We start from the raw sequence: 23,413 nt of genomic DNA, 5'->3' as shown, positions 1-23,413 counted from the left end.
TACCGCACATATGGAATTTTTCCCTATTAGCCAAGCAGCTTTCGATGAATTTAATTTGCCTTTAATTGATTTCGCGTTTGTTTACGCTTTCGGTTACGAGTTCTATTTCTGCCCAGTGCCCTCTTATGTAAAATCTACAAATTGTTACACGTTTTGCATGAGAATGTTTTTTTTTTTTGCTGCTGCTATCGAGTTTGCTGTTGATAAATCAAGCCAAGGCGGGTTTTGAATTTCCTATTGGGCCTGAGATGCCAGCAAAAACGACGACGAGTGCGACAAGGTGACGCCGCCTGTAACTCTCCGGACTTTGGTACTACAGGTCAACTTTGTTACAACGAACTCTATCTTAAAAAGTTGCATTTTACTACCAAAAAAATAATGCTTTATATGTATATTTAATTTTACGATTGATATAATAAAATAAAGTTTTGTTACAGAAACATACATTTCTTAAAAAAAAAATTTATGTCTAACAGTTTCAATCTTAATATCCGAAAGAAAGGATTATACTTTTTGTAGCAGTATAATCTTGTTTTTTATATTATTTCAAAAATTGAAATATAATATTTTCAATTCGCTTAACCAAGTTTTTCACAAAATATATAGGAAATCGTTTATTTTATTTGTAGAATTGTTTATTTTAGTTTTCAAATGTCATAATAACAATCATAAAATAAATTCTATCGTTAAGTTACTTAAATTAAATTTAAAAAATGTTTGTGCCTCTTAAAAATTATTATTAAACCATTTATTTATTTCCAAATGACCACAGTACATTGATATATACTTGCAACTGTAGAAGTTCAACTGTGGTTTTCAGTGGCTTCGTTTGGTTTTTCAAGTCTGACTTGGGCCCGTGGAGGAAGTGGCGTTAATTATATGCGCACACTGGCTTATAGAGTGAATAAGATACATATGTGCACAATTGCCGACTGTAATGGCATTTGCATAAAACGGATTTGGATTCAATGGATCGAGTGGATCGCGAGTTTGTGGGGGTTACGGATGGGTTACGGATATGTGCGGATTGCCACAAAATGTCAAATCGGAACGGGAACGAGCCAAAGTCTCGCCGGGTAGTCTGCGTCTGTTTCTGATTCCCTGGCATTTCGGATTGCGTCTGTTTTTGATGTTGCAACGCCCAGGGGCTTAGCACGTTACGCATACGCCATGGAGGCCGCCCTGTGGCTGATAACCCGGCAAGAACAAACGCTTTTGTCGCAGGGCGACAAGAAACCACGAAACATGTTGCAACAGCTGCCCCCCGAGAGATATTTCACCCTTGTATTTCCTATTCGGCCGCCCCTGTGCATTGAGTATCTGTATCTGTGAGCTTGGTTACGTATTCACGTGGGCGGTCTCAACTGCCATTGAAAGCTGACTTTGACGCAGTTCTCGGCTCGTAACCCCCGGGAAAACGTGAACGATTGCCAACCACGTAAGAGGTGCCACAAACGTGCTGTCCGCCTGCCTTTGTCTCATATCGTAGTTACCCTCAAGCCCCCGAGTTCCCCCTATCTTACCAAATATGTACACACATATATGTCTATATGAAGGGTGCAAACTTAATGGTTCCTGTGGTTACGCGTAAAGAACACTTTTACACTTGGAAAAATAACACACACTATTCAGTTTTTAATAACAAATTACATAAATAAACAGGAGTCTTAGGAATCAATTAAAATTGTAACCTATCAAAAGTCTCGATTTTGACATATATCCTACAGTAAAAATTTAAAGTAAAAATAAAATATAAATCAGAGTCCCAGGAATAAACTAAAGTAAACACAATTTAAAAGATATAATATGTTAGGTAGCTTTTTACCCCTTAAAAAAGTATCTCTTTTGTTATATAACGTTGTAAAACTGCTAAATTTAGAACCATCAATTACATACTACAAAACCTCTAAGTAAAATTTTAAACGACAAATGGGTCTGGCCTGGTCAAGCGTAAATATTTTATAGGTTTTTTTAGCTTACTCACATGCAAATAAAAATTATCTCTATATTTAAACAGCCACATTCGAAAATTTACACATTTTTATTTGCAAATGAGGCAACACAGTGAAATACTAATCTATGCAATAGTCTCCTTAATGTACAAAATTTAATAGCTTTTGTGATTTATTTAGTTGAAAGTAAACAAATAACTTAGCACTTATGTATACCCACAAAAAAGTTGTTTACTTAGATCAGTATTCAAGACGTAAACCAGGAAATATTTTAAGCCTCATTTCCCACAATTTTATTATCAGTCATCATGGCATAGTATTACTGATTTTCATAAATCTTTCAAGACATTAAAATATTGTGCTACTTTGCTTGAAGGAAGGGTCTTAGTGTCACGTTTTCTGTGATAGACACGGGTATTTAAAGACCTGTCACGAAATAATTAGGCCACAAAATTGTTTGTTACTGCCATTTTTAAGGAATGTTGTTATTGAGTAAACAACTAGATAATCTTGTCCAGTAAGGGAATATTTTATAATTCTGAATAAATTGTGGTCGCATTTCTCGCATAAATTTCTTTCAATGCCTGGATTCCGGAATCTGCTGTTGAAAGACATTTAAGGTGGAAAAAAGGGTGACCTGTATTGGAAATTCACTGGACTTGACACGAAATAAAACTACTTAACTCACCCACAATCACCTTAACTATCCACATACGACGTACATTTAGCATGACTGCGTTCAAACAGGAAAGTAAATAAAATAAAATAAAACCAAACGTAATCAAATCTATGGGGTTGCGAAGGCAGTGCAATAAATTCCAGGTTATGGCTAGCTGACTGCGGGCAGTGCTAATGTGCAACACGTGTGCACTTTACTTCATTCACCTGAGTGCCTTGCCTGGCTAATTAAGCAAAGCAAGGCAGCACAAACAGCAACAACAGCGGGGGAAAAACAGAAAAAAATAGTAAACAAGTCGTAAGAGGTGGCCATTTTATTGCTTCATACCTGTCGTTATTATTGTACTTGCTTTGCCAATTATCGCAAGTGTTAAAATTGCAATTCGCAACAAATTAATTAGCGAACAATGCGCGGCAAATTGATCACGTTTGCTTGAAGGCGGAAATATGCAGGGAGTACACAAGCTTTACGTGAAAGTTGTTTTAAACGAGTCATAAATTTAAGAATAAACACTGGGGCTAAATAATTGAGATATTCAAAAAGCGCGCCCTTTTTAGATGTTAACGTTTCCCTGTGAATGGCTCTTATGGGAACTAACCAACACTGGTCGAGCAGCTGTTGGCGCTGCCACCTGACCGCGCGCATTAACCAACACTGCTGTCAGCTGTTTTCAGCCAGCAACAAATTATTATTTTTTTGTTTTTCCAATTTGAAAGTGCAAAAATTTACCAAAAACAAAGGAAATGGTTGGCGAAGTGTGGCGTTTCTGCAGGCAGTTATAAGAGAAGTGAAGGTTCAGCCCCAAGGAAACCAAAAAATGTCAAAATCCTTGTATTTTTCCCGCTGTGTTTGTTGTTTTCTTCTGTTGCCTAGCAACAAAAAAGCCCAAAACACTGGTCATTTCCTTCCGGTCCCGTTACTACGTCGTAATCCAGTTGGGAAAACCGAAGGATTAGCATTAATATAACACAAAAAACCAGGATCCCCAACAGCTCCCCAGAGTAAAATTGGATAATCACCAAAGGAGAGGTTTTCGAGAAGCCAAAATATTGAAAATGAGTTCAAGGAGCCGAGCTCTCTAGTCACCATGGTAAGTTCTAGATTCTAGTATAGGGATATATGTATATATATGTATATACATACATACCTATACCCTTAGTTCCCAAACTTCCTAATTATCAAAACAAAAAAAAAACAAGAAACAACTTTTCACCCGCAAATCAAAAGATCAAAAGCCGGTGAAGTTTTCTCATTTTTCAGCCAGCGAATTTTCATTGAACGAGAAAATGAGAAAATTACCCAACCAGCCAGGTAGTCAGCGGTTTTTCCGCATTTTCATTTGCGCGTTTTTCTTTTTACCATCTGAGGCGCTCAGCCATTTAAAGACAATTAAGTCGAGTCCCAATTTCAATCCCAAAGAAAACTGGGAATAACCAGTCAACCCCCCTCCATTTCCCTGATCCTGCACCCCTCTCCTTGGTCCTTCAACCCTCCCCTACCCCCCTCTCAGGACCTCTTCTTCCGAGTTCTATATCCATATGGAGTGTGCCATGGCCGGTTGCACATTACAGCGAGTCCTGGCGCCAGGTGTAAGACCAGGAATCCACAACTCCCTGTACACTCAGAATAATACAATAAAATAATGAAGTTACCAGAATATTTGGTCCTTCTTACCAAATATTATAATATTTATTGGCATTTTCAGAACTCCCATATAGCAATTCGTGAAAAACTAAGAATTAAATATGTAAAATATCTTTTAATCAAGGTGTTTTTGATGCGATATTATTTACAGACCTTTTTCGGAACTCAAAAATTTTAGTTTTTTTTTATAGATTTTTTTATGAAAACTAAGTTTAAATAAAATAAAGACATTATATAAGTATATTTTCTAAATTGGTGTACCTATTTTGAAAGCAATATTTTATTAAAACTTATCTGAAAGTGAAATAAAAGCCAATGTCTGTGTAAACGTATGCAATAACAACACAAGTCCCATTCAAGTTAAAAACATTTCTTAAATACCTTTCGAAACTGAGAAATTTAAACTTAATTATCTATTTTCCTCCAACATTTAGAATAGTGTACGGCCATAACTTCAACCTCCTGTGCACTTCCGCTTTGCTGGCTCGCAACTCGTCCCGCTTCGCTGCCTCCGTCTTCCTTCCCGAAAAGTGATGGAGTGGGAGGGGAAGGGAAAGGGAATGGACGGGGGGAAGGACACGGACACGGACGCGGTCGAAGGGGCGGGGCAGGACACATGCCACACGCCCAGCAAGCGAGTGCCACATTACATTCATCATCTTCTTTTGATGAGCAGTGTCCATTCTAATGAATGTCAATGTCAATTTGTCCATTGGTTCTATCCGAAATTGAAATAGCGAAAAAAAGAGCAAACCTTTGAAAAAAATTCAGGTTTCACTCGCTAGTTTCCTCTACTTATTTAAAAATGTTTTGCTGAAAAGTAGTCCAGGCTTGGGATTAGTTTTGAATATTATCAATGTTGACAAACAAAAGTAAGTAGTTTTAAAAAGTCAATTCCTTACAATCTTTTGCTTGAATTCAATTTCTTTAATCTTGAAGTTCTTAAGAAATATGTATCTGAAAGCCTTTTCATTGCCTAGCATTTATTTCAAAACTTAAAATTGCTTTAAATTGAAGAATAGACTTCATAAATGTTGCAACAATTAGAAATCGTGATATTATAGTATACTTTTATTTTTACCAAGTGTTTTACGGGTATCATTGCTAACCGTAGTCTTGTCTATTCAAAAGATATAATTTATTTATTTTCTCAAAACTCTTTTCAATAAACTGTAACTTCCGACAGAAGGAGTTAAGATATTCAGAAACCAACAAGAGAATAAAACTGTAATAAATATGTCAGTGCCCACATCAGCCAACTGTGAGATGCATTGCACATCTGCACCGCCTAAATTTGAGTCCTGGGCGAAACACATGTTTCGCTATCCTTTCCATCCTATCTACCCATCTATCCTTTTTATCCTGTCTATCCTACCTGCTGCAGCCATTAGGTGAATATGAATATTAGGCAGAAAAGAAAGCGTCACGCTGTCTAAGCTTCTGAATTTTCTACTTTGAATAACCCATTGCCAACCCCTCGGCCCCTGGACTTGCAAGTTGTCCCTATAACAACGCAGCTGCCGGCGGAGGAGGCTTAGGGGTAGGTGGTGGTGCTGAATGCTGGTGCCGGACATTAAAAAAGGGGTCAATGCCATGGGGTAGCCGAAAGTGCAGCACCCACTCCAACTCCTCCTCCGCAGCCCCTTTGTCTTGTATATTTATCTGCCCCTCTTTGACTGACCATGTGCTATTTCCACAGTCATCAATCTTCAAAGAAAAATGTAGTAACCTATGCATATCTTACATTTTATTATATATACATTTCTGGAGTTTTAGAACTTTACTAATTTAAAAAGGTAATTTAAATGCTTTTTAGTACAATTTGGAATTTTTAAAAATCCAGAAAAGTTTTTAATACATCATTTTCAATAAAATGTTTTTAATATTTTGTGGTTACTAGCCTGCATTATTTAAATGGGCAAGCAGGGTTTTTATTATTACAATCAAAAAAGTATATTATTATTTTGATGTTAATATTATTTTGTTATCGTAGTTTAGAAATAGAAAATTATTTGCATTTATAACAATTTCTGAAAGTCATAAAGAATTGTTAGAAGGTTGGTTTAAAAAGTAATTGTTTTTTTATTTTTAGACTTTCCCAAGCAACAAGGTCAACAAAGAAGTTAACACAAGGGGTTTTGACTGTATTTTTAAAAACTATCCATGTAACATAATGCATTGAATTCAAATGTCATTCAAATGAGCTTCCATCCCGCTCTGCCAACAGCAATTTACTGCATTTACACCAGCAGCAGCACCAAAACACCGAGTGCATTCTGACCCACTCCAACTCCAATTCCCTATTACCAAACTATCAACCCCTTTTGGCCATTGTCATTGCCAGAGTGTTGGTAGTTTCCAGTGTGTGTTTTTCGTTAGTGCTGTTGTGCTGCTGTCCTGTTGGGCAAAGACTTTTCCCCGCCGTAGTTGCATATTCACGCTCGAAGTAAACAGACCGCTGCAGCAATAACTATAGCAGCCACCAGATATCATTATATAGTAACATATACCCCCATATATATATATACATGGTAAATCCCCAATCCCATAGGGAGAATCCGACGAGAGAACCGCAGAGAGAAATCCCGAATTTATTTGATCAATAATTTGGCGTTGCGCGTCCTTAGTGATTTAATCGCAGTGTGTGGGTGTACTGTAAGGGTTTGCGGGCTTACTGTACAGGTGAACTGCTGTACTGTAACTGCACAGGTGTAAAGAGTGGTTATAGTGTGGGTGTCGTGACTGGGAAAACTTCCCCTGAAAAGCCAGTGAGCTGCACTTTTCACGCGTCAAATTTATGAGCTCGGCTAGCGCGCCGCTTGATTTGTGTACTAAAGAATCGGGAAATCGAGGAACTGAGGACCTGAGTAACTGAGGAACCGAGTGCACTTCCGGGGGCAACGCATTAGCCATCAACCATCAGCCACCCACTCCAGAGGAAGCCACTTCCCCCAGGAACTCCCGACTTCGTTTATTGTTTATAAACAACAACTTTGAACTCCAGACCAAGTGACGTATGCCGGGTCGTTTGTCCTGTCCGCGCTTTCAAAATGGGGGATCCCCTGTTATTACCCGAAACTCCACCTCCCCCCGGGAGTTCGATTCCCCCTTTTTGGGATGGACGTTGACGTTGCCAGCGGCGCCTTCTCCAGAACTTATTTACTTTGAGCCGGTTGCCCTGTGAGCAAGTGCATGTGGCAGGTGCAAAAGTGGCAAGAAAAGCGCACAAAGTGTGAAACTTAGGAGCTCTAAATCAGACAGACTAAATTGTAAATATAAAGCAAAGGAAAACCAGTGCAAAAGAGAGAAGATTCCTATGAAAATATAAAATTGAACAACCAAAAGATGTCAATTTAAATAAGTTTATAAATATTTAAAAATAAAAACTCAAGTTAAAACAAAACTTCTGATTAAAAACCAGCAACTAAAGTTATAATAACCCATCATCAAGCAATACAGAAAAATATAAAACTTTTTATATTGTAACTTCAACAGCAACATTTCCACGAACTAAAACCTCACAAAACTAAACAAATTACATGGTTAAGGCAATGTAAAATTTAGCTTTAAAGTGCACAATCAAAAAGTCTGCTGAAAACAAGCTTGTTAATTATTTACAATGATATTGCTTCATTTCTTGATTGATTCGCGCATGTATTTTTGTGCTCAACAATTACAATTTGCCTTATTTAATTGGCCAAAGCCAGGGGCGTAGACCCAAACCCAGAAATGGATTCTCTTGCAGTGGAATTATGTAAGTACAGTGAATGGCCAACACTTGCCCAAAGGCATTCACTAAGGATAATTACATTTATAGTAGAGGTGTAATGTAAGAGGTAATTAAGTGTATGAAGTTTATACAAATGTAAATAAGGGAAGTTTTTGTTAGTTCTTTCATTTATTTTTTTCTATCGTAAATTAAATGTGTGATAACAATAAAGCACAATGAAATTAGACATAGTGTAGTATTCACTTTTGGTTGTAAAATTGCTTATGTCTTCGAAACTCCTTAGAAAATATTTAAATTTAGATTTTAAACCGTCTTTACTACCATAACCAACTACGTCCATGTGTCAATGTAATATCCTCGAAAATGAAGAAATCCCCAAATATTGCCCCCAAATGTATGCTGTGCTCGAAATAAAAAGAAGCTTCCCCAAAGATGCCGCAGCAATGGAAAGGAAATCAAGATGGCCGCCCGGAAAAAATACGATATTGTACACAATAGACATCCGTTTTTATGTATCTGCACACATCTATATTTATACATGAAGATATATATTTTTCTGCTGGCGCTCCTGCTGCGTGGAGAACAAAGCGATGAGGAAATCAAAGTATGAAGAAATACCTGCGAAAAGTTTAATTTCATAGCAACGCCCCAGCGGAAGCAGCACGAGCCACCACCACAGCAGCAGCAGCACCACCCTCACCAACGCACCACCGCACCACCAGGGGGGAGGGGGGTTAACAAAGGATCCTTGTCCTTAGAACGGGGGTGGATGATGATTATGATGATGATGTTGATTCCTTATTGAATACCTGCTCTTTGATTGACGACATGCCTTGTTAAATCCGCCAATTTTCACTTTTCCCTTGCAGCATCCTCGAGGAGCAACTTAAAGAAGCTGAAAAACAAATCCTAAACACCGCCATTGCCTTAAATCTTGGAAACAAATATAAAGATATCAAGATACCGAGATACAACGAGCTTACTAGTCGACGAATTTAGCATTGATAGTGCCGAGCAGCCTTTCCCGCCCTGGATAATCAACTTTTTGGAGTAGCAAATAACCCGAAACCCCAAACCAATGACCACACGCCTCGCCCCGCAGCGCCAGTTCATCATCTCGACGCGCTCCGCCATCGCGAATGCCACCACGGCAGCGGAGGAGGATTCAGCGGAGGAGCAGCAGCTGACCGTCGAGGTGGAGAGCCCCACCAGCGGCACCGTTGCGGCCAGCACCACCAATAGCACCGCCTCGCCACCGCATGCCGAGCAGTTCGAGTTCTGCACGGAGGATGGAGTCGTGGTCTCGGCAACCCTGGAGGATGTCATGACACAGGTGGGTGCACCTAGAATTTAATCAGGAAAAAACATACCTAAAAATAAAGAATCCAATTAAATTATTCAAAATACCTGATGTAACTTCCCAATAAGTAAACCTATCATATGGTAAATAGGGTTACAAGCTCTTGTTTATGTAGTTTTTATATATTTTATGTTCACAAGAATTCGCGTTTTCATTTCTTTTCTTTTTAAACATTTTTGAATAATTTAACCTATCATGTGGTAAATAAATTTATATGCTTTTATTTTTTATTTTATGTTCACAAGAATTCGCGTTTTAATTTCATTCTTATTAATAAGTTTTGAATAATTGTACCTATTGTGTGGAAAAGAAAGTTATATGCTTTTATTTATGAAATTTTGTATTTTATGTTCACAAGAATTCGCGTTTATAATAACAACTATTATAAAACCTTAGCTATAGCTGGTATTCAATCTCATATTAACAGTGTATACCTTTAATCTAACTTTTGTCTTATAGACTTGACTAACTGGAAACTCCATTGATTTACCGAGAAACATTTTTTTTAATTAAAAAAATACCTTACCTTATCATCCTTCCTTGATAAACAGGTAAAACTTCTACCCTTTTTGCAGAACTGCCAGCTCTTGCAGAAGAAACTAGACGACGACGACGAGGATTCGACGGGAGCAGGGACAACGGGTAACGACCAGCTGGAGGTGATCCGCGTCGTACTGCCCATGGACGCCGACGACTCGAGCAGCGATGCCCACCTCCATGGGCACGTGGTGAACAGCAGCAGCGACGCAATCGGCACCATTACCACCACGGAGCCCAACGGCACCACCGTGACCCACTCGATACCCATCCACAGCATGGCCGACCTGGCCTCCATCAAGGATGGCGTGGATCTGGCCCAGCAGGTGGCCAGTGGACAGGTGACCGTGGTGCAGGCCACCGAGGACGATGATGGAACGCCGTTTATTACTGTGACGGGTGAGTGTTGTGATAGAAGATATTTGGAACAGAAATTTCTCTGGATTGAAGACCAGAATTTTGAAAATGTAGTTCTTAAAAATGAAGTTTATAAGATCACCCACCATTAAATATAGTCTAGAAGAAGATAATTTATTCTTATTTTTATAAGATGTTTTTATAAGTTACGTTTTTTTGACATCTAACAATTATTTAACAATCTATCAAAGTCCATTCCTAACTGAATTTAATAAATTCACTTATAATAACACTAAAAATGAGGAAAATATATATATATGTTTTTTAAATTATATATTACGACGTTTATATATTATATCGTTTTATATCATTTCTGAAAAATCCGTTTTTCCGCTTTAAGAATATTTTTTATAAATACCCTTAACCTTTTATAAGGTTAATATAATTAATACGAAAAAGTGTTGAATCGCACCTTTGGTTATAACTGGAAGTTGGAAATAAGAAAAACTACTTCACTATTTATATATGTTTTCTTTATATATATGTTAAGAGTAAATACCGAGCTGAGGAAAAAATTGTAGTTCATAAAAAAGTTTTTAAACAAGATATCAATTAACTAGGACTTCAAAGAACCTTAAAAATCAGATTTCATACCGCTGCTTATTGCCAAAATTGGCCTATTGAAATATGTGCGAAATCGGATGGATTAATATCAATCGCGATGGCACTTTGCTAATAAGCGAAAAAACTGCAAGTCCGCAAACAACGTGCGTTATTCGCCTTACCGATTTATTCCAGTTGAGAGCGGAAAAAACCCCGCTTTCGAAAGGTCCTGAGCCGAAACAGAAACTCCTGATTCCGATGCCATGGGTGGCACTTGCAGTGGGCGGAAATCAAAGCGGAAACCAGCAAACGGGAAACAACAAACAGCAAAAGTCGCGGCTTTGTAAACAAACATAATGACAGGATCAACATGTCCCTGGAGGAGAGAGGAAAGAGGAGGGAGGTGGGCAGAGGGCAGGGATTCATCTGAACACAAGGACCAGCTTAAAATCCGGCGTATTTTAAACGTTTGCCTGATATCACAATTAAAGCGACTTAATTTGTAAAATGAAACGAGCGTTGGTACAAGGATGAATGAACGGATGGTTGGGTGGTTAGGCAGATGGATGGATGGATGGATGGATGGTTGGATGGCACACACCCCGCGGAGGATAGAGAGATACAGATACTACCTGTCCAGCGACACACGACACGGATCCGTCCGAGCCACGTGCAAAGCAAAAAGCAACAAAGTGCAGCTGGGATGTTGAGGCGATAGAGGACGACACACTGGGAGTGATACTTATACGTATACCCCCTACCCATCGCACACATAATTATTATCATCCACTCGAGCGCCGCACAATGAATTAATCGAGATTACACTTCGCCGCGGAACTATCTACGTATCTATCCTATCTCTATAACAAAATCGGACCTCGAAAAGGGTCGCTTGAATGTTTGCCATCGTACTTGATTTTATTAGCACAAATTACCACCACCAGGCCACGCAGGAGGGCAAACAACCGAATGGCAACATCGGGTAATCACAACAAATTGAGAGGGCTTCACACGGTGCGTGATCCCGATCCGAAGGAGCGGGGAGGGGGTTGCACAATGGGTGGGGGTGGCCCTTAGTGCTTAGTGCTCACGTGGATGAGTCGACGACTCGCTAATAACCGCCCGCTGTCAACTAATACCTTCGTCCTCGTAGAAGGGCTCACGAACTCTATCACTGCGAGAAATCGTAATAAATATTATTCATCAAAATATAGAGGGTTTTCTTAATTACAAATACCTATAAACATCTAAGAACTTAGAAAAAATATGACGCTTGTGGTTCGTTTTCTCATCCGCATGTTAAAGCCTATAGATATTTCGAGTTTGAAACCTTATTTTAATTCAACATGCATACTAGATAACGAACCTAAATTTTCTTGATTTGATTTTGATCTTAACTTATTTCTAAAATGTAACTGGGTTGTACTCCGTGTCGACTTCAAAATTAAATATATGATTCTCTTTTTATAAATATCTCTAAGCACATCCATACTTAATATTACAACTTTATAAATTGATTTGATTCTGAACAGAACTTTAATACTTGAAGGTTCTAAACTTTTTAAGAGAAACTATTTTCATGAAAAATGTTCATCTTTAGTCTTATTGATAATGTCATTTTTATTGCACATATGTCATGTGTATTCTAAAAATTATTAAAAAAAACTATAAAACCGTTAACTTAGCCATTTTAAAGTCCAAATTTTTTTTAATATTTGAAAACCATTTTCTCGGAGTGCACTGATTCCCAATCAAAATTGATGCGGAATCCCTTTCATATGTTGTGCGGAAAGGTATTAGAGCTTCGTTCCGGTTGTGGGTGTTTATCGGCGGGTGGGACGGGGGTATGCCCACATAATATTTCACCTTCCTCGAATATGTTGTATTGTATTTTTCAATTGATATGGATTTACTGGGTGCTCATCGAATCGGCGAGGCAGAAGACGACGAGCTTAACATTTAATAACGCCTGTAACTAAAAATAGAAAAATCCAACGCGAGAATCCGTACCAGTTGAAGTGGTTGGTTGGTCGCTGATTGCCAGGATGGCTAGGTGGACGAGGTCGAGGACGAGGACGAGGATATGGGTGATGGTGAAGGTTGCCAAGTTCCCGGGTTTCTGCCATCCAAGTTGCCAGCTAGTTAGGGAACACTTGCATATGCTGGGCTTCTTTTAATTGTGCCAACAAAAAGCCATTTGTACTGGCTGGCAATCAAGATAATCGCAAATTTATTCGTCAAAGGCGAGTCGCAGTTCATAATTCTTGCAGAGTGCTATCTCGCAGTGGCAATCGCAGCAAGTGAAGCTCTACAAAGGACTCGCCTCTGACCCAGCTGTGGACCGGGCCAATCCAGTCCCAGTCCCAGTCCAATCCCATTGAAGCTCATCCCCTGCCAGTGACCGGCTCACAAAAAGGTTAATTGTTTGTTGACGTTGTAGTAGATGCAGGATAAGCCAGCCAGCTACCCCCTCTCTCTCTTCATTTCGTCCTGCACTTGTCTGTTATCGTTATCCTGGCAATTTGTGCCCAACTCAGCTCCCAAGTTGCCCATGTGGAGTGGAGCTGGGAATTTGAACAAGTGGCGCACAAAAGTGGATAGTGCAATAAACCTTTTGAACTCAAAATATTGGAAGACCATTCATGAATCAGCTCTGTCGTGATTGTTGAACTTTTCATTATGGGTTTGCAAATTGATCTTAAATTTAGATTAACTTTGAACAGACAATGGGCTCAATAAGGTCATTAGAATGTATCAATCTATTATTATAAATTTTATGGGTAGAGCTCTAAATATTGTTGAGTAACAAGAAAAATGAGAATACCTAACTATATTTCTTTGTAATAAATAAAAGATACAGTTTTCTTATAGAAAATATTTATAAAGTCTAACATTTTGTTGGTTTCTTCTATTTTACGATTGTTAAGATATTCAGAATAAGGCTCTACATTTTTTCTTAAGGAACTAGTATTTTTTGAAATAATTAAACAAATTGTTGATTAAGTCTTCATTGAACCAAGTGTTTATTAAAAGTTTACCATATACAGTGGTCGGCATATGTATTTTGACAAAATAAAAGTTAAGTATACTCATAACTTGAATTTACTTCTTGTAAACTATAGGCATCAATGGAAAGGTAATTTCAATGCCGTTTGAATGATACAATACATTTCTTTACCCATTCAGTACTTATTGAAAAGGACAAATTTGTGTAAATCAACTTTTAAATTTTTTTTAAAAACTTTTTTCTTCGTCTTGAAAACTTAAATTTTTTGATGCAAAAAGTTTCTTCAAACAAAAACAATAGTAACTGCAAAAAGAATTTTTCAAAAATCATTTTTCTTATATTTTTTATGAATTTTTGAAAATGCTTAAAAACAGGCATTTGAGCCATATTTTTCTCTTTTTCATACAAATTTTTTCCGACATTGTCACCTTCAAAAAATCATAAAAAATATAAGGAAAATGATTTTTGAAAAATTCTTTTTGCAGTTACTATTATTTTTGTTTGAAGAAACTTTTTGCATCAAAAAGTTTAAGTTTTCAAGTCGAGGAAAAAAGTTTGAAAAAAAAATTTAAAAGTTGATTTACACAAATTTGTCCTTTTCAATAAGTACTGAATGGGTAAAGAAATGTATTGTATCATTCAAACGGCATTGAAATTACCTTTCCATTGATGCCTATAGTTTACAAGAAGTAAATTCAAGTTATGAGTATACTTAACTTTTATTTTGTCAAAATACATATGCCGACCAGTGTATCTCAAATTTATTGTGTTGTCCGCGGTAACTCAAAAATTGTAGCACTGTTTAATTAAATGAGTATTAAAAGTTATTCAAAGTCAAACATTTTCCTGGTTTCTCCTATTTTTAAATATCCAGTTGAGCTGATTTCTTCATCTCACTTCAATCTTCAATCCGTTAGAGGTTGAATCTCGGTCCATTCCAAAGGCAATTACCAAAGCAAAACTGCTTTTGCGCTGAGACCAAAGTCATTGAGAGCCAAAATGTTTTGGCGAGAATGCGGTCCACTTGAACGAACCTCAAAAGATCCCTATCCTGGCATGGCAGAGTCGTCCTAAGCCCTCACAGCTTTAAGGGACAATTTGCATTGCAACCTGCCCCGCCTCCGGGCTTTCCACCCATCATCCATCACTTTTCATCTACAAATTGTCGAGTTGGCCCCAAGGGGCACCTGTTAATATTTACAGTTTGCAGTGGCGGGTCAAAGGGAAAATTTACAGCCCGCAGGTCTGACCGCAGCAACTTCAGGGACCACACACACACAAGGACCTCTTCCACAGAGCAAAATTAATATGTGAAATATGTGGTGACCAGGAGGAAGTTGCCCAAAAAAAAAAGAGGAGAAAAAACCAAGATGAGAAATACTGGCCTGACCACGGGGGAGCAAAATGGAAAAATTCCACGCATGGCATGCCATTCCGACTGCTTTCCCAGCCTCACATCCACTCCTCCCAGGACGAAGCACTCAAAGAACCATCGCATCATCATCCCTGCACCAACAGCACCCGCCACCCGCCACCCACACCTTCTACGCTTCATCATCGGCCATGGAAACTCCCACATCGCCATCCCAATGCCGAAGGGATGGCAGCAAGCGATTTGGTTGGCCAGGATACATCCCTCAGCATCCTGATCCCAGGGGTTGTTCGGCGGGCGTGCGAGCGAGAGGGCCAGCTGGTGGGAGCGAGACAGAGAGGCTGCCTAGCAACCGGTGAGGAGTGGGATTGGCCAGGCGGCCAGGTTGCCTTGACGCCGTCGTCCTGTTGCCATCCCGCTCGCATGGCCAGCATCCCAGGAGCACTACCTGACCTCCCACCACGACCACCACTTGTGCAGATCCCAGAAAATGCGACTTTGAGCCCGGAATTAGCCAGCACACCGCTTGAAATTGGGCGGAGAGAACGGGGCGGGATGGAAAAAAGGTGCCACCTCGAGGGTCTGGGTTGGATTACCCGCTACGGGCATACGGATCATAATAGCAACCACCCACCCGGCAACCACTCAGCCACCCAACCACCCAACCGCCGAGGCAGCAGCCGCCGCCGTTGTTGTAATTTAATTCGTTGCTGCGCCGCCGTCGTCGTCGTGAGTTCGCCATCATCATTATTTTCGGAGGCATATTGCTAGGATAACATTTGATTTTGGATTCAGTTGTAATTCTACCGTTCGCAGGCACTGGTTGCTCCGTTTCCACGCCATCCAGTATCCAGCATCCAGAATCCATCCGGCCATCGCAACCCAAGCACAATTACAAATACCACCCACCGTCGAAGGGAGAGTTCTGAATGGAGCGTTGCCTGGTCAAGGATTTCACTTTCGCTTTCTGAACCAGTTGGCCAGTTGCCCGAAGCAACCGGGCATCTTCTCCACTTACATCACAAAACTTCGACAAATTTATTGGACTTGGAACTGTGGATTTTCGATTTGAAACTAAGGTCTACGATCCTTGAAACTATAACTTTGGATTATAATCACTGAAATCTTGGGATTTTCATTTCTTACCAACGGATTGGTATCTTCAAAATTCATCACCTGAATACGGACATTCTGATTATGATATGGGATTTCCATCTTTGGATTCAAATTATTATAAAGTACAATATTGGACTCTTGTGCATGGAAGCTCATGATAAACATTGTTACTTTTAATTTTAATCTTTTCCTTGTGGTATTGATAAGAACTCATTGGAACCATTGGAACGTCATTAAACTTTAAACTTAGTTCCTGAATTTATAAACGAAAAGTCTTTGTTAAAGGAAGGTGTCATTACCATTGAATGGATTTCAACAAATTCTTATTATTGCAACCAATAGAACATCATTGAATGAATTATAAAGGAAAATCTATGTTAAGGATTGGATCATTATCATAATAAAATTGTAATTGGGATCCCCCAAAAAACGTTCCATACCAAAGGTCGAAAATGTATTGGCTTGCTGAATCAAGTGAGAACTATTTAAGATATCTCCAGCTTAAGGTGGATGAAATGATATACGGAATCATCTGAGAACCGCTGCGACCTTCACCCGGCATAGGGACCAACCATTTTAGCAGCCTACGCTCCACTTCCGGCCAAACGAATGCATTCGCGGTACGGCTTTGACTGCCAGACGCGCCACCACCAACAGCAGCAGCTCCAGCACCACCACCACCACCACCAGCAGCAGCAGCAGCACCACCACCACCCAGCGCCATCCTGCACCATCCCGCTGCAGTCGCCGCCAGCGCCGCCAGTGATCAGCCCCACCACCGCTGCTGCCGTGGCCTACTCGAATCTCCTGGAGAAGTGCCGCTGCAAGCAATCCGTGGCCACCAATCCCTCTCCGGCACCACCGCCCGCCCAGCTCCAGTTGCAGCTGCACCACCACCATCATCACCATCACCACCAGACCTTTGTGGCCAGCGCCAGTGCAACTAGCTACAGCAACTGCTCGGGGATTGGCTTGGGATCGAGATCGGGATCGGGATCGGGAAGTGGAATTGGATCGGGCGGAGCTAGTGCATCCTCCTCAGCGGCAAACTCCTCTTGTGCCGCCGCAAGTAACCTTTCGGGTGGATCCTCCAGCACCACCATGTACCACCATCACCATCGACGCCACAACAACTTGTCCTACTGCGGTGGTAAATATCTCCCTCATCTCCTCCTCCTTCAACCCGATCGATTTCCATTCAAACTTTGAACTTTGAATACGGTATCTGAAGCACCTGTTCGCCAGGATATGTGTTCGTGTTCAGATTGCTTGTGTGTGGCCAGGAAAGTGTCAAGTGTCCTTTCCCATTTGGGTGAACTGTATGGAGTGAATGGAAGGATGGACGACTTGAGACTGTTGATTAAATCAAGAGTATTTATAGTTATATCGTTGTGTTCACAGTTTGCGATTCAATTGGGTAAACCTCTCTGCAATGAAAATGTTATGACTAGAAGCCGATTGATATGTGTGTATTATGTCACAAAGCTTTTGTATCAAACAGTGATTAAAAATCGTGTAAATGAAATATGATTTTAAAAAAAGTGTGTAACCAGTCAAGTATTCCTAAAAATCGGGTGTTAAGAAATGGATCACTGACCATTAAGTTGCAATTTGTCTTACACAAAAATAGTATTTGAAAAATTGCATAATTTATTATTAACTGTGGATCCCTTAGTTAACATACGTATCTTTAAATATTTGTTATAAACTAAAATATAGCACATTTAATAAGGCTCTAAACTATCTGTTATATATTTTCGAAAGAAGTTCTAACATTTTTTTTAAGCGAATAGTTGTGCTAAAATTTATTTTAAAAATAATAATGCTAAACAAACTGCTTTTAAATATGACTTAAGATTTATTTTTAAACGAAACATTACCGTCGGGAAGCCGATGGCATATCTTCCTATGTATCCAGTTACTATATATGTATATAGTGGTACTAACATCTTCTTAAGTATTCAAGATCTTAGATCTTTACTTATAATTTTAAGTTCTTCTAATAATATACTTGTTTATCAAACCCACTTCAATTAACCTTAACACCATCGTTTCTCTTCCAGTTTCGGGCCAAGAGCAGAACTACCAAGTGCAATATGTGGACTCGGAGCTGTACCACAGCAACTCCAGCCAGACGCAAATGTAAGTGGACCACAAGCAGCTGGATGAATGGATAAATATCCGCAGTTCGACCTTTATCTTGTCAATTTCAGGACCTATCCGTTCTGCCCGGTGGGGGATTATCAAGGCAACGGGCAGACGGCCTACTACTCGACCACGGGCCAGTACGGAGCCACCTCCTCGGCCGGCGGCTCCTCGAACGGAGCCCACTCCACGACGCTGCCGTACCTGGTGCCCGTGGAGGAGGGCATCCTGCTCAACGGCTCCGCACACTCGCTGTCGCAGTCGCAGTCACAGTCGCAGTCGCACGGACGCGATTCGCCGCACAGCCTGACGGTGAGTAGCAGGGATTGGGAGCGGGATGCGGACCGGGTGAACGGAACTAATCGCCACTGGGTGCAGGAGGTCGCGTACATCCAGGAGGCGCAGAGCACGCCCCAGACGCCCACCTCGACGACCACGACCCATTCGGCCAGCGGCGGCAGCCTGGGAACGGGCGGCGGAGGCGCCTCCCCGGATTCCGACCAGAGTGCGCTCGGCAGCAGCAACAAGATTGCCTCGGCAACGGTGAGTGCATCCCCATGGCTACCAGTCATCGCCCCCCATGGACAGCATCCCAATAATATTGCACCCCCTATGTACATATCTCTCTCTCTCGCAGATCAAGTGGCTGTCGCGCAACTACGAAACGGCGGACGGGGTGAGCCTGCCCAGAAGCACACTGTACAACCATTACATGCAGCACTGCAGCGAGCACAAGCTGGAGCCCGTGAATGCGGCCAGCTTCGGCAAGCTGATACGTTCCGTGTTCTCCGGACTGCGCACACGTCGCCTGGGCACGCGCGGCAACTCCAAGTACCACTATTATGGCATCCGCATCAAGCCCGGCTCACTGCTGAACAGCCAGTCGATGGACGACAAGCAGATGCTGGCCGCCGGCTATGGGGGCCCGGCGGATGGCTCTGGATCCGGATCCGGTGGACCCGGCAGTGGGCCCATGGTCAGCGTGACCAGCAGCACGGCCGGACAACTGGGTGGTTCGAATGGACTCGGCGGTGGTCAGGGCCAGCGGCACGGCGGCACCAAGAAGCACACCTTCAAGCCGGAAACCTATGAGGCCTGCATTCAGGTAGGGATGCCGATTTTTTAATAAGAACATTAAATTAAAGCTAAACTTAAATGATTGATCAAATAAATACATTTCGATATTTAAAAAAATATGTTCTTAAGTTAAAATTTCTTTTCTTAAGATATTTCACACCTTTTGACTCAGACTCAGACTCGATTCAAATGCCATAAAGTAAATCTAATTCGCTGTAAAACTGAAAATTATATTTAGATTTAAATAATATATTTTCAAAATTAATTATTTATTTTCTAAATAAAGGAAAGAAAACGTGAGGTTTTAAAATCATGAAAAAATATTCGCAACTTGACTTAAAAATCTCAAATATTTATCTCTTAAATGTTAATTGGTTGTATTTAAGGTTTAAAAGTTTAGTTTGTTTTAAATTTGAAAATAAAATTACATTTTTATAATATATTTTTAAAACTAAATACCTAATTTCAAAATAAAAGACGGTAAAAATTTAGTTTTAAAAGAGTGAAAGAATAATATCTAATTCTTAATATTCCATTCTTAAACCGTACAGATTTTTGAAATAGACATCTGAAATTGATACCATATATTGATTGATTTTTTCTCTTTCCCTCCCTAGTACATTGGCGATGGCACCAGTGCCCTGCCCTCGTTTCCGGCCATCGAGCTGAACCACAGTTTCAACAGCGAACTGACTTTGGAGGACGTGGACACATTCCGGGCCCTGTACCGCGAGCACTGCGAGTCCTTCCTGGACGCCGTGCTCAACCTGGAGTTCAACACCGTGGAGTTCCTGCTCCGCGACTTCTGGCGGGCCAGCGACAACAACAACCTGGACGAGTGCGAGGAGGAGAAGTACTTGAGCAAGACGAAGCTGTATCTGTTGTGCCACTGCGCAGAAGTGCAGAAGTTCGTGCGAGAGGTGGGTGGAGCGGATTCGTAGCCAATGGTAGCCGGGGGTCAGACTGCGGGTGTCGTTCTATTCCGGGTCTCAAAAACTTTTACAGGTTTCATTCAGAATCGAAAGCCATTAGGAAATTTTTTACAGATGCAAACATTTTTTTTATGAACTCATTCACCAAGTATGCTCAAGTTTTCTTTTTTACATTTTCACTCTAACATTTTTGTTAACTTTTCATATTTAAAATATAAAGCTTTACTATTTTTTCCTTTAGCAAACTTAAATTAATTTGGGAAACACCTTCAGAAATTATTATATTAAAGCTAACGTTAAGTTCCTAACTATAGATCCCATAACTTTAATGTTTCAAAAAGATTTTTCCAAAGTTATATTAATTTATTTTGTTTATTCCCTGACCAGGTGGACTACCAGTTCTACCAGAACACCGTTGATGTCATCATACCGGATGTGCTCCGCTCCATACCGAACGCCCTGACCCAGGCCATCCGCAACTTTGCCAAGAACCTGGAGATCTGGCTGTGCGAGAGCATGCTGGGCGTGCCGGAGCAGCTGGCCCAGATCAAGACCAGTGCCGTCTCGGCCTTCTGCCAAACGCTGCGGCGCTACACCTCGCTGAATCACCTGGCCCAGGCCGCTCGAGCCGTACTCCAGAATGGTGCTCAGATCTCCCAGATGCTCAGCGATCTCAATCGCGTGGATTTCCACAATGTTCAGGTGAGTTTCAGTTAATAGATCTTGATTATAACTTTACGAGTGATGTTACCAAATATTCCTTAAATATAACTAATTGACTCGTTTATCCCGCAGGAACAAGCCGCCTGGGTGAGTCAGTGTGCCCCCGCCGTGGTGCAGCGTTTGGAGAGCGACTTCAAGGCGGCGCTGCAGCAACAGAGCTCCCTGGAGCAGTGGGCCACCTGGCTGCAACTGGTGGTGGAGTCCGCCATGGAGGAGTACAACGGAAAGCCAACCTATGCCCGAGCGGCCCGTCAGTTCCTGCTGAAGTGGAGCTTCTACAGTTCGATGATCATCCGGGACCTGACCCTGCGATCCGCCTCCAGTTTCGGCAGCTTCCATCTCATTCGCCTGCTGTTCGATGAGTACATGTTCTACCTGGTGGAGCACAAGATTGCCGAGGCCCAAGACAAAACAGCCATTGCGGTTATCTGTGAAAGGATGGTAAATAAACTGAAGCCATTGTTGCCTAGATCGTTCTGTAATACCCTTACGTTTCTACTATTAGAAAAAGGACATGGACTTTGAATTCGAGTGCCAGTTCGCCTACATTACCAGCGACACGGAGCAGCAGACGACGCCCAGCTCGGCCAGCAGTGGCGGCGACGTGGGCAACGAGGCCAAGCGACTGAAGCAGGAATGAGGCCCCGAGATTGGGATGTGGCTGCGGCTGCAGTGGCTGGCATTGAGCGGAGTACTCGTAGTGTATATGTAACCAGTAATCCTTATCCCCATCAGTGTGCACCCCCAGCCCCTGTCGTCACCAGTCGTTCAGCTCTGCATTTACTAGTGGATCCGTGTTGTATATCCGTAACCGTACCGTATCCGTGTGCTAGTTTTTAGCCCTAAGTTCTCGCACCAGCAGAGTAGTCAGTCAAAATTGTAGTGGTTAGTTTTAGGCAGGTAACGAACTCATATGCAGTGATGGCTCTCTTGGACGGAAGCATCTATTGTTTAGTTTTTTTCTAAGTATGCCATGTATTTTTTAGTGGAGTTTGGAAAACAAAGTTATCTTCTTAGGGCACACTTTGATTAAATTTCATAAATATGGACAGGAAAGATAACAATAAATTTATTAAAGATATATTTTTCCCCATAGGAAATATTTTTTTGTTACAAGCCATGTTAACCAAGTATTGTTTTTGTATGTACTATTAATACAAATGATATTTTCAACGAAATTAGCCGACCGCCCAAGAAAGCTTTAACTGGAATCTTACGAGTATCGGACTGCCCCCGCATCGAAGTGAAGAGCCGTCCAGAAAGCAGGCAAGTTGAAAGCCAGCTCGGCAGCAGCGTCTGGCCTTGTCTGCCATGATCTGTATTCGTAGGATACGCTTTAGTTTAAGTACATGTGCATTAATAATTGTAATCAACTGTCTACTATAACGATGGGTTCGGCGGTGGCATCAGTTTTGTCTGGTTTCAACAAACGATCTTGTATATCATAGCGCACGGCGCACCCCACACACATAGTCTTAACACCCACACGCGCACTCAGAGGATTTAGTCAGGGGGGTCAATAGGTTATAGCGATGGAACACAGCTCACAACGAACAGCTTGCTCAAATTGAAAAGGAACAACAGGCCTTAAATGTGCAAAGATCAACACTCAATTTTGAAACAATACAATTTACCATACCTAATATATATATAAATATAAATGATATATATAAAGATACATAAATGTATATGTATATTTTAACTACAAGGAATCATTTTATTACGAAACATGTATTTTAACAGAGAGGCGCTCATCAGAGTATTTTATGCCATTTTGGGTAAGAGTACCAAGCAGCAAGCGAAACAGTTTTTTAAGTCAACTAACTAGCATTAGTCAACTGAAAGGGGTTCGGTGTGCAGATCTGCATCGAACCCCAACCGTCTAGTCCTAAAGCACACATCTGAACTATATGCTCCGTTCGGCACAAGAAATCGACGATAATAACTTATATTCTCCTTGCGGGGAACTGGTTCTGCTCAAATTGCAAATGCTTAAATAGAATCTAAGTTCTATTGGTTGTTGAAAAATAAAAGTAAATCGAAAACTGAAAATTTTAAAATGTCAAAACTATTTATGTATGTGAAATAAAAACCGTCAAAGAAATAATAAAGCAGACTGTTTTATTGCCCGGATAATTCCGTATTAATTCTAATTATAAGTATTACATTTTCAGATTGA

The 23,413-nt window shown here is 40.7% G+C and overlaps 1 protein-coding gene across 4 annotated transcripts; it reads left to right on the top strand.

Annotated features, from left to right (window-relative positions):
• The first annotated feature begins 8,879 nt into the window (after positions 1 to 8,879).
• Positions 8,880 to 23,336, top strand: LOC119557294 (DNA-binding protein RFX2). 4 transcript variants are annotated; one of them, XM_037870002.1, is made up of 10 exons: positions 8,880 to 9,338; positions 9,941 to 10,301; positions 18,421 to 18,499; positions 18,571 to 18,814; positions 18,881 to 19,045; positions 19,140 to 19,607; positions 20,197 to 20,499; positions 20,899 to 21,213; positions 21,307 to 21,675; positions 21,740 to 23,336. In XM_037870002.1, exons 1-10 carry the CDS (start codon positions 9,084 to 9,086, stop codon positions 21,872 to 21,874), a joined length of 2,694 nt encoding a protein of 897 aa, XP_037725930.1. In that variant the 5' UTR covers positions 8,880 to 9,083; the 3' UTR covers positions 21,875 to 23,336. The 4 variants fall into 4 exon arrangements, with proteins under 4 accessions (XP_037725930.1, XP_037725919.1, XP_037725938.1 ...); XM_037869991.1 differs by having other exon boundaries at positions 18,571 to 19,045; XM_037870018.1 differs by lacking the exons at positions 8,880 to 9,338; positions 9,941 to 10,301 and adding an exon at positions 16,941 to 17,507.
• The last annotated feature ends 77 nt before the right edge of the window (positions 23,337 to 23,413 follow it).

Source organism: Drosophila subpulchrella, chromosome 3R, assembly GCF_014743375.2.
Source record: "Drosophila subpulchrella strain 33 F10 #4 breed RU33 chromosome 3R, RU_Dsub_v1.1 Primary Assembly, whole genome shotgun sequence".
In the NCBI taxonomy this organism is placed as follows: Eukaryota; Metazoa; Arthropoda; class Insecta; order Diptera; family Drosophilidae; genus Drosophila; species Drosophila subpulchrella.
The sequence above is the reverse complement of the archived record's forward strand: the minus strand, read 5'-3'. Positions and strand labels throughout refer to the sequence as shown.

Coding starts and splice junctions, on each gene's coding strand:
- LOC119557294 (XM_037869991.1), top strand. CDS start 9,084: ATGACCACACGCCTCGCCCCGCAGCGCCAGTTCATCATCTCGACGCGC. Junction 19,046..19,139: donor ACAAGATTGCCTCGGCAACG/GTGAGTGCATCC, acceptor TCTCTCTCGCAG/ATCAAGTGGCTGTCGCGCAA. Junction 19,608..20,196: donor CCTATGAGGCCTGCATTCAG/GTAGGGATGCCG, acceptor TTCCCTCCCTAG/TACATTGGCGATGGCACCAG.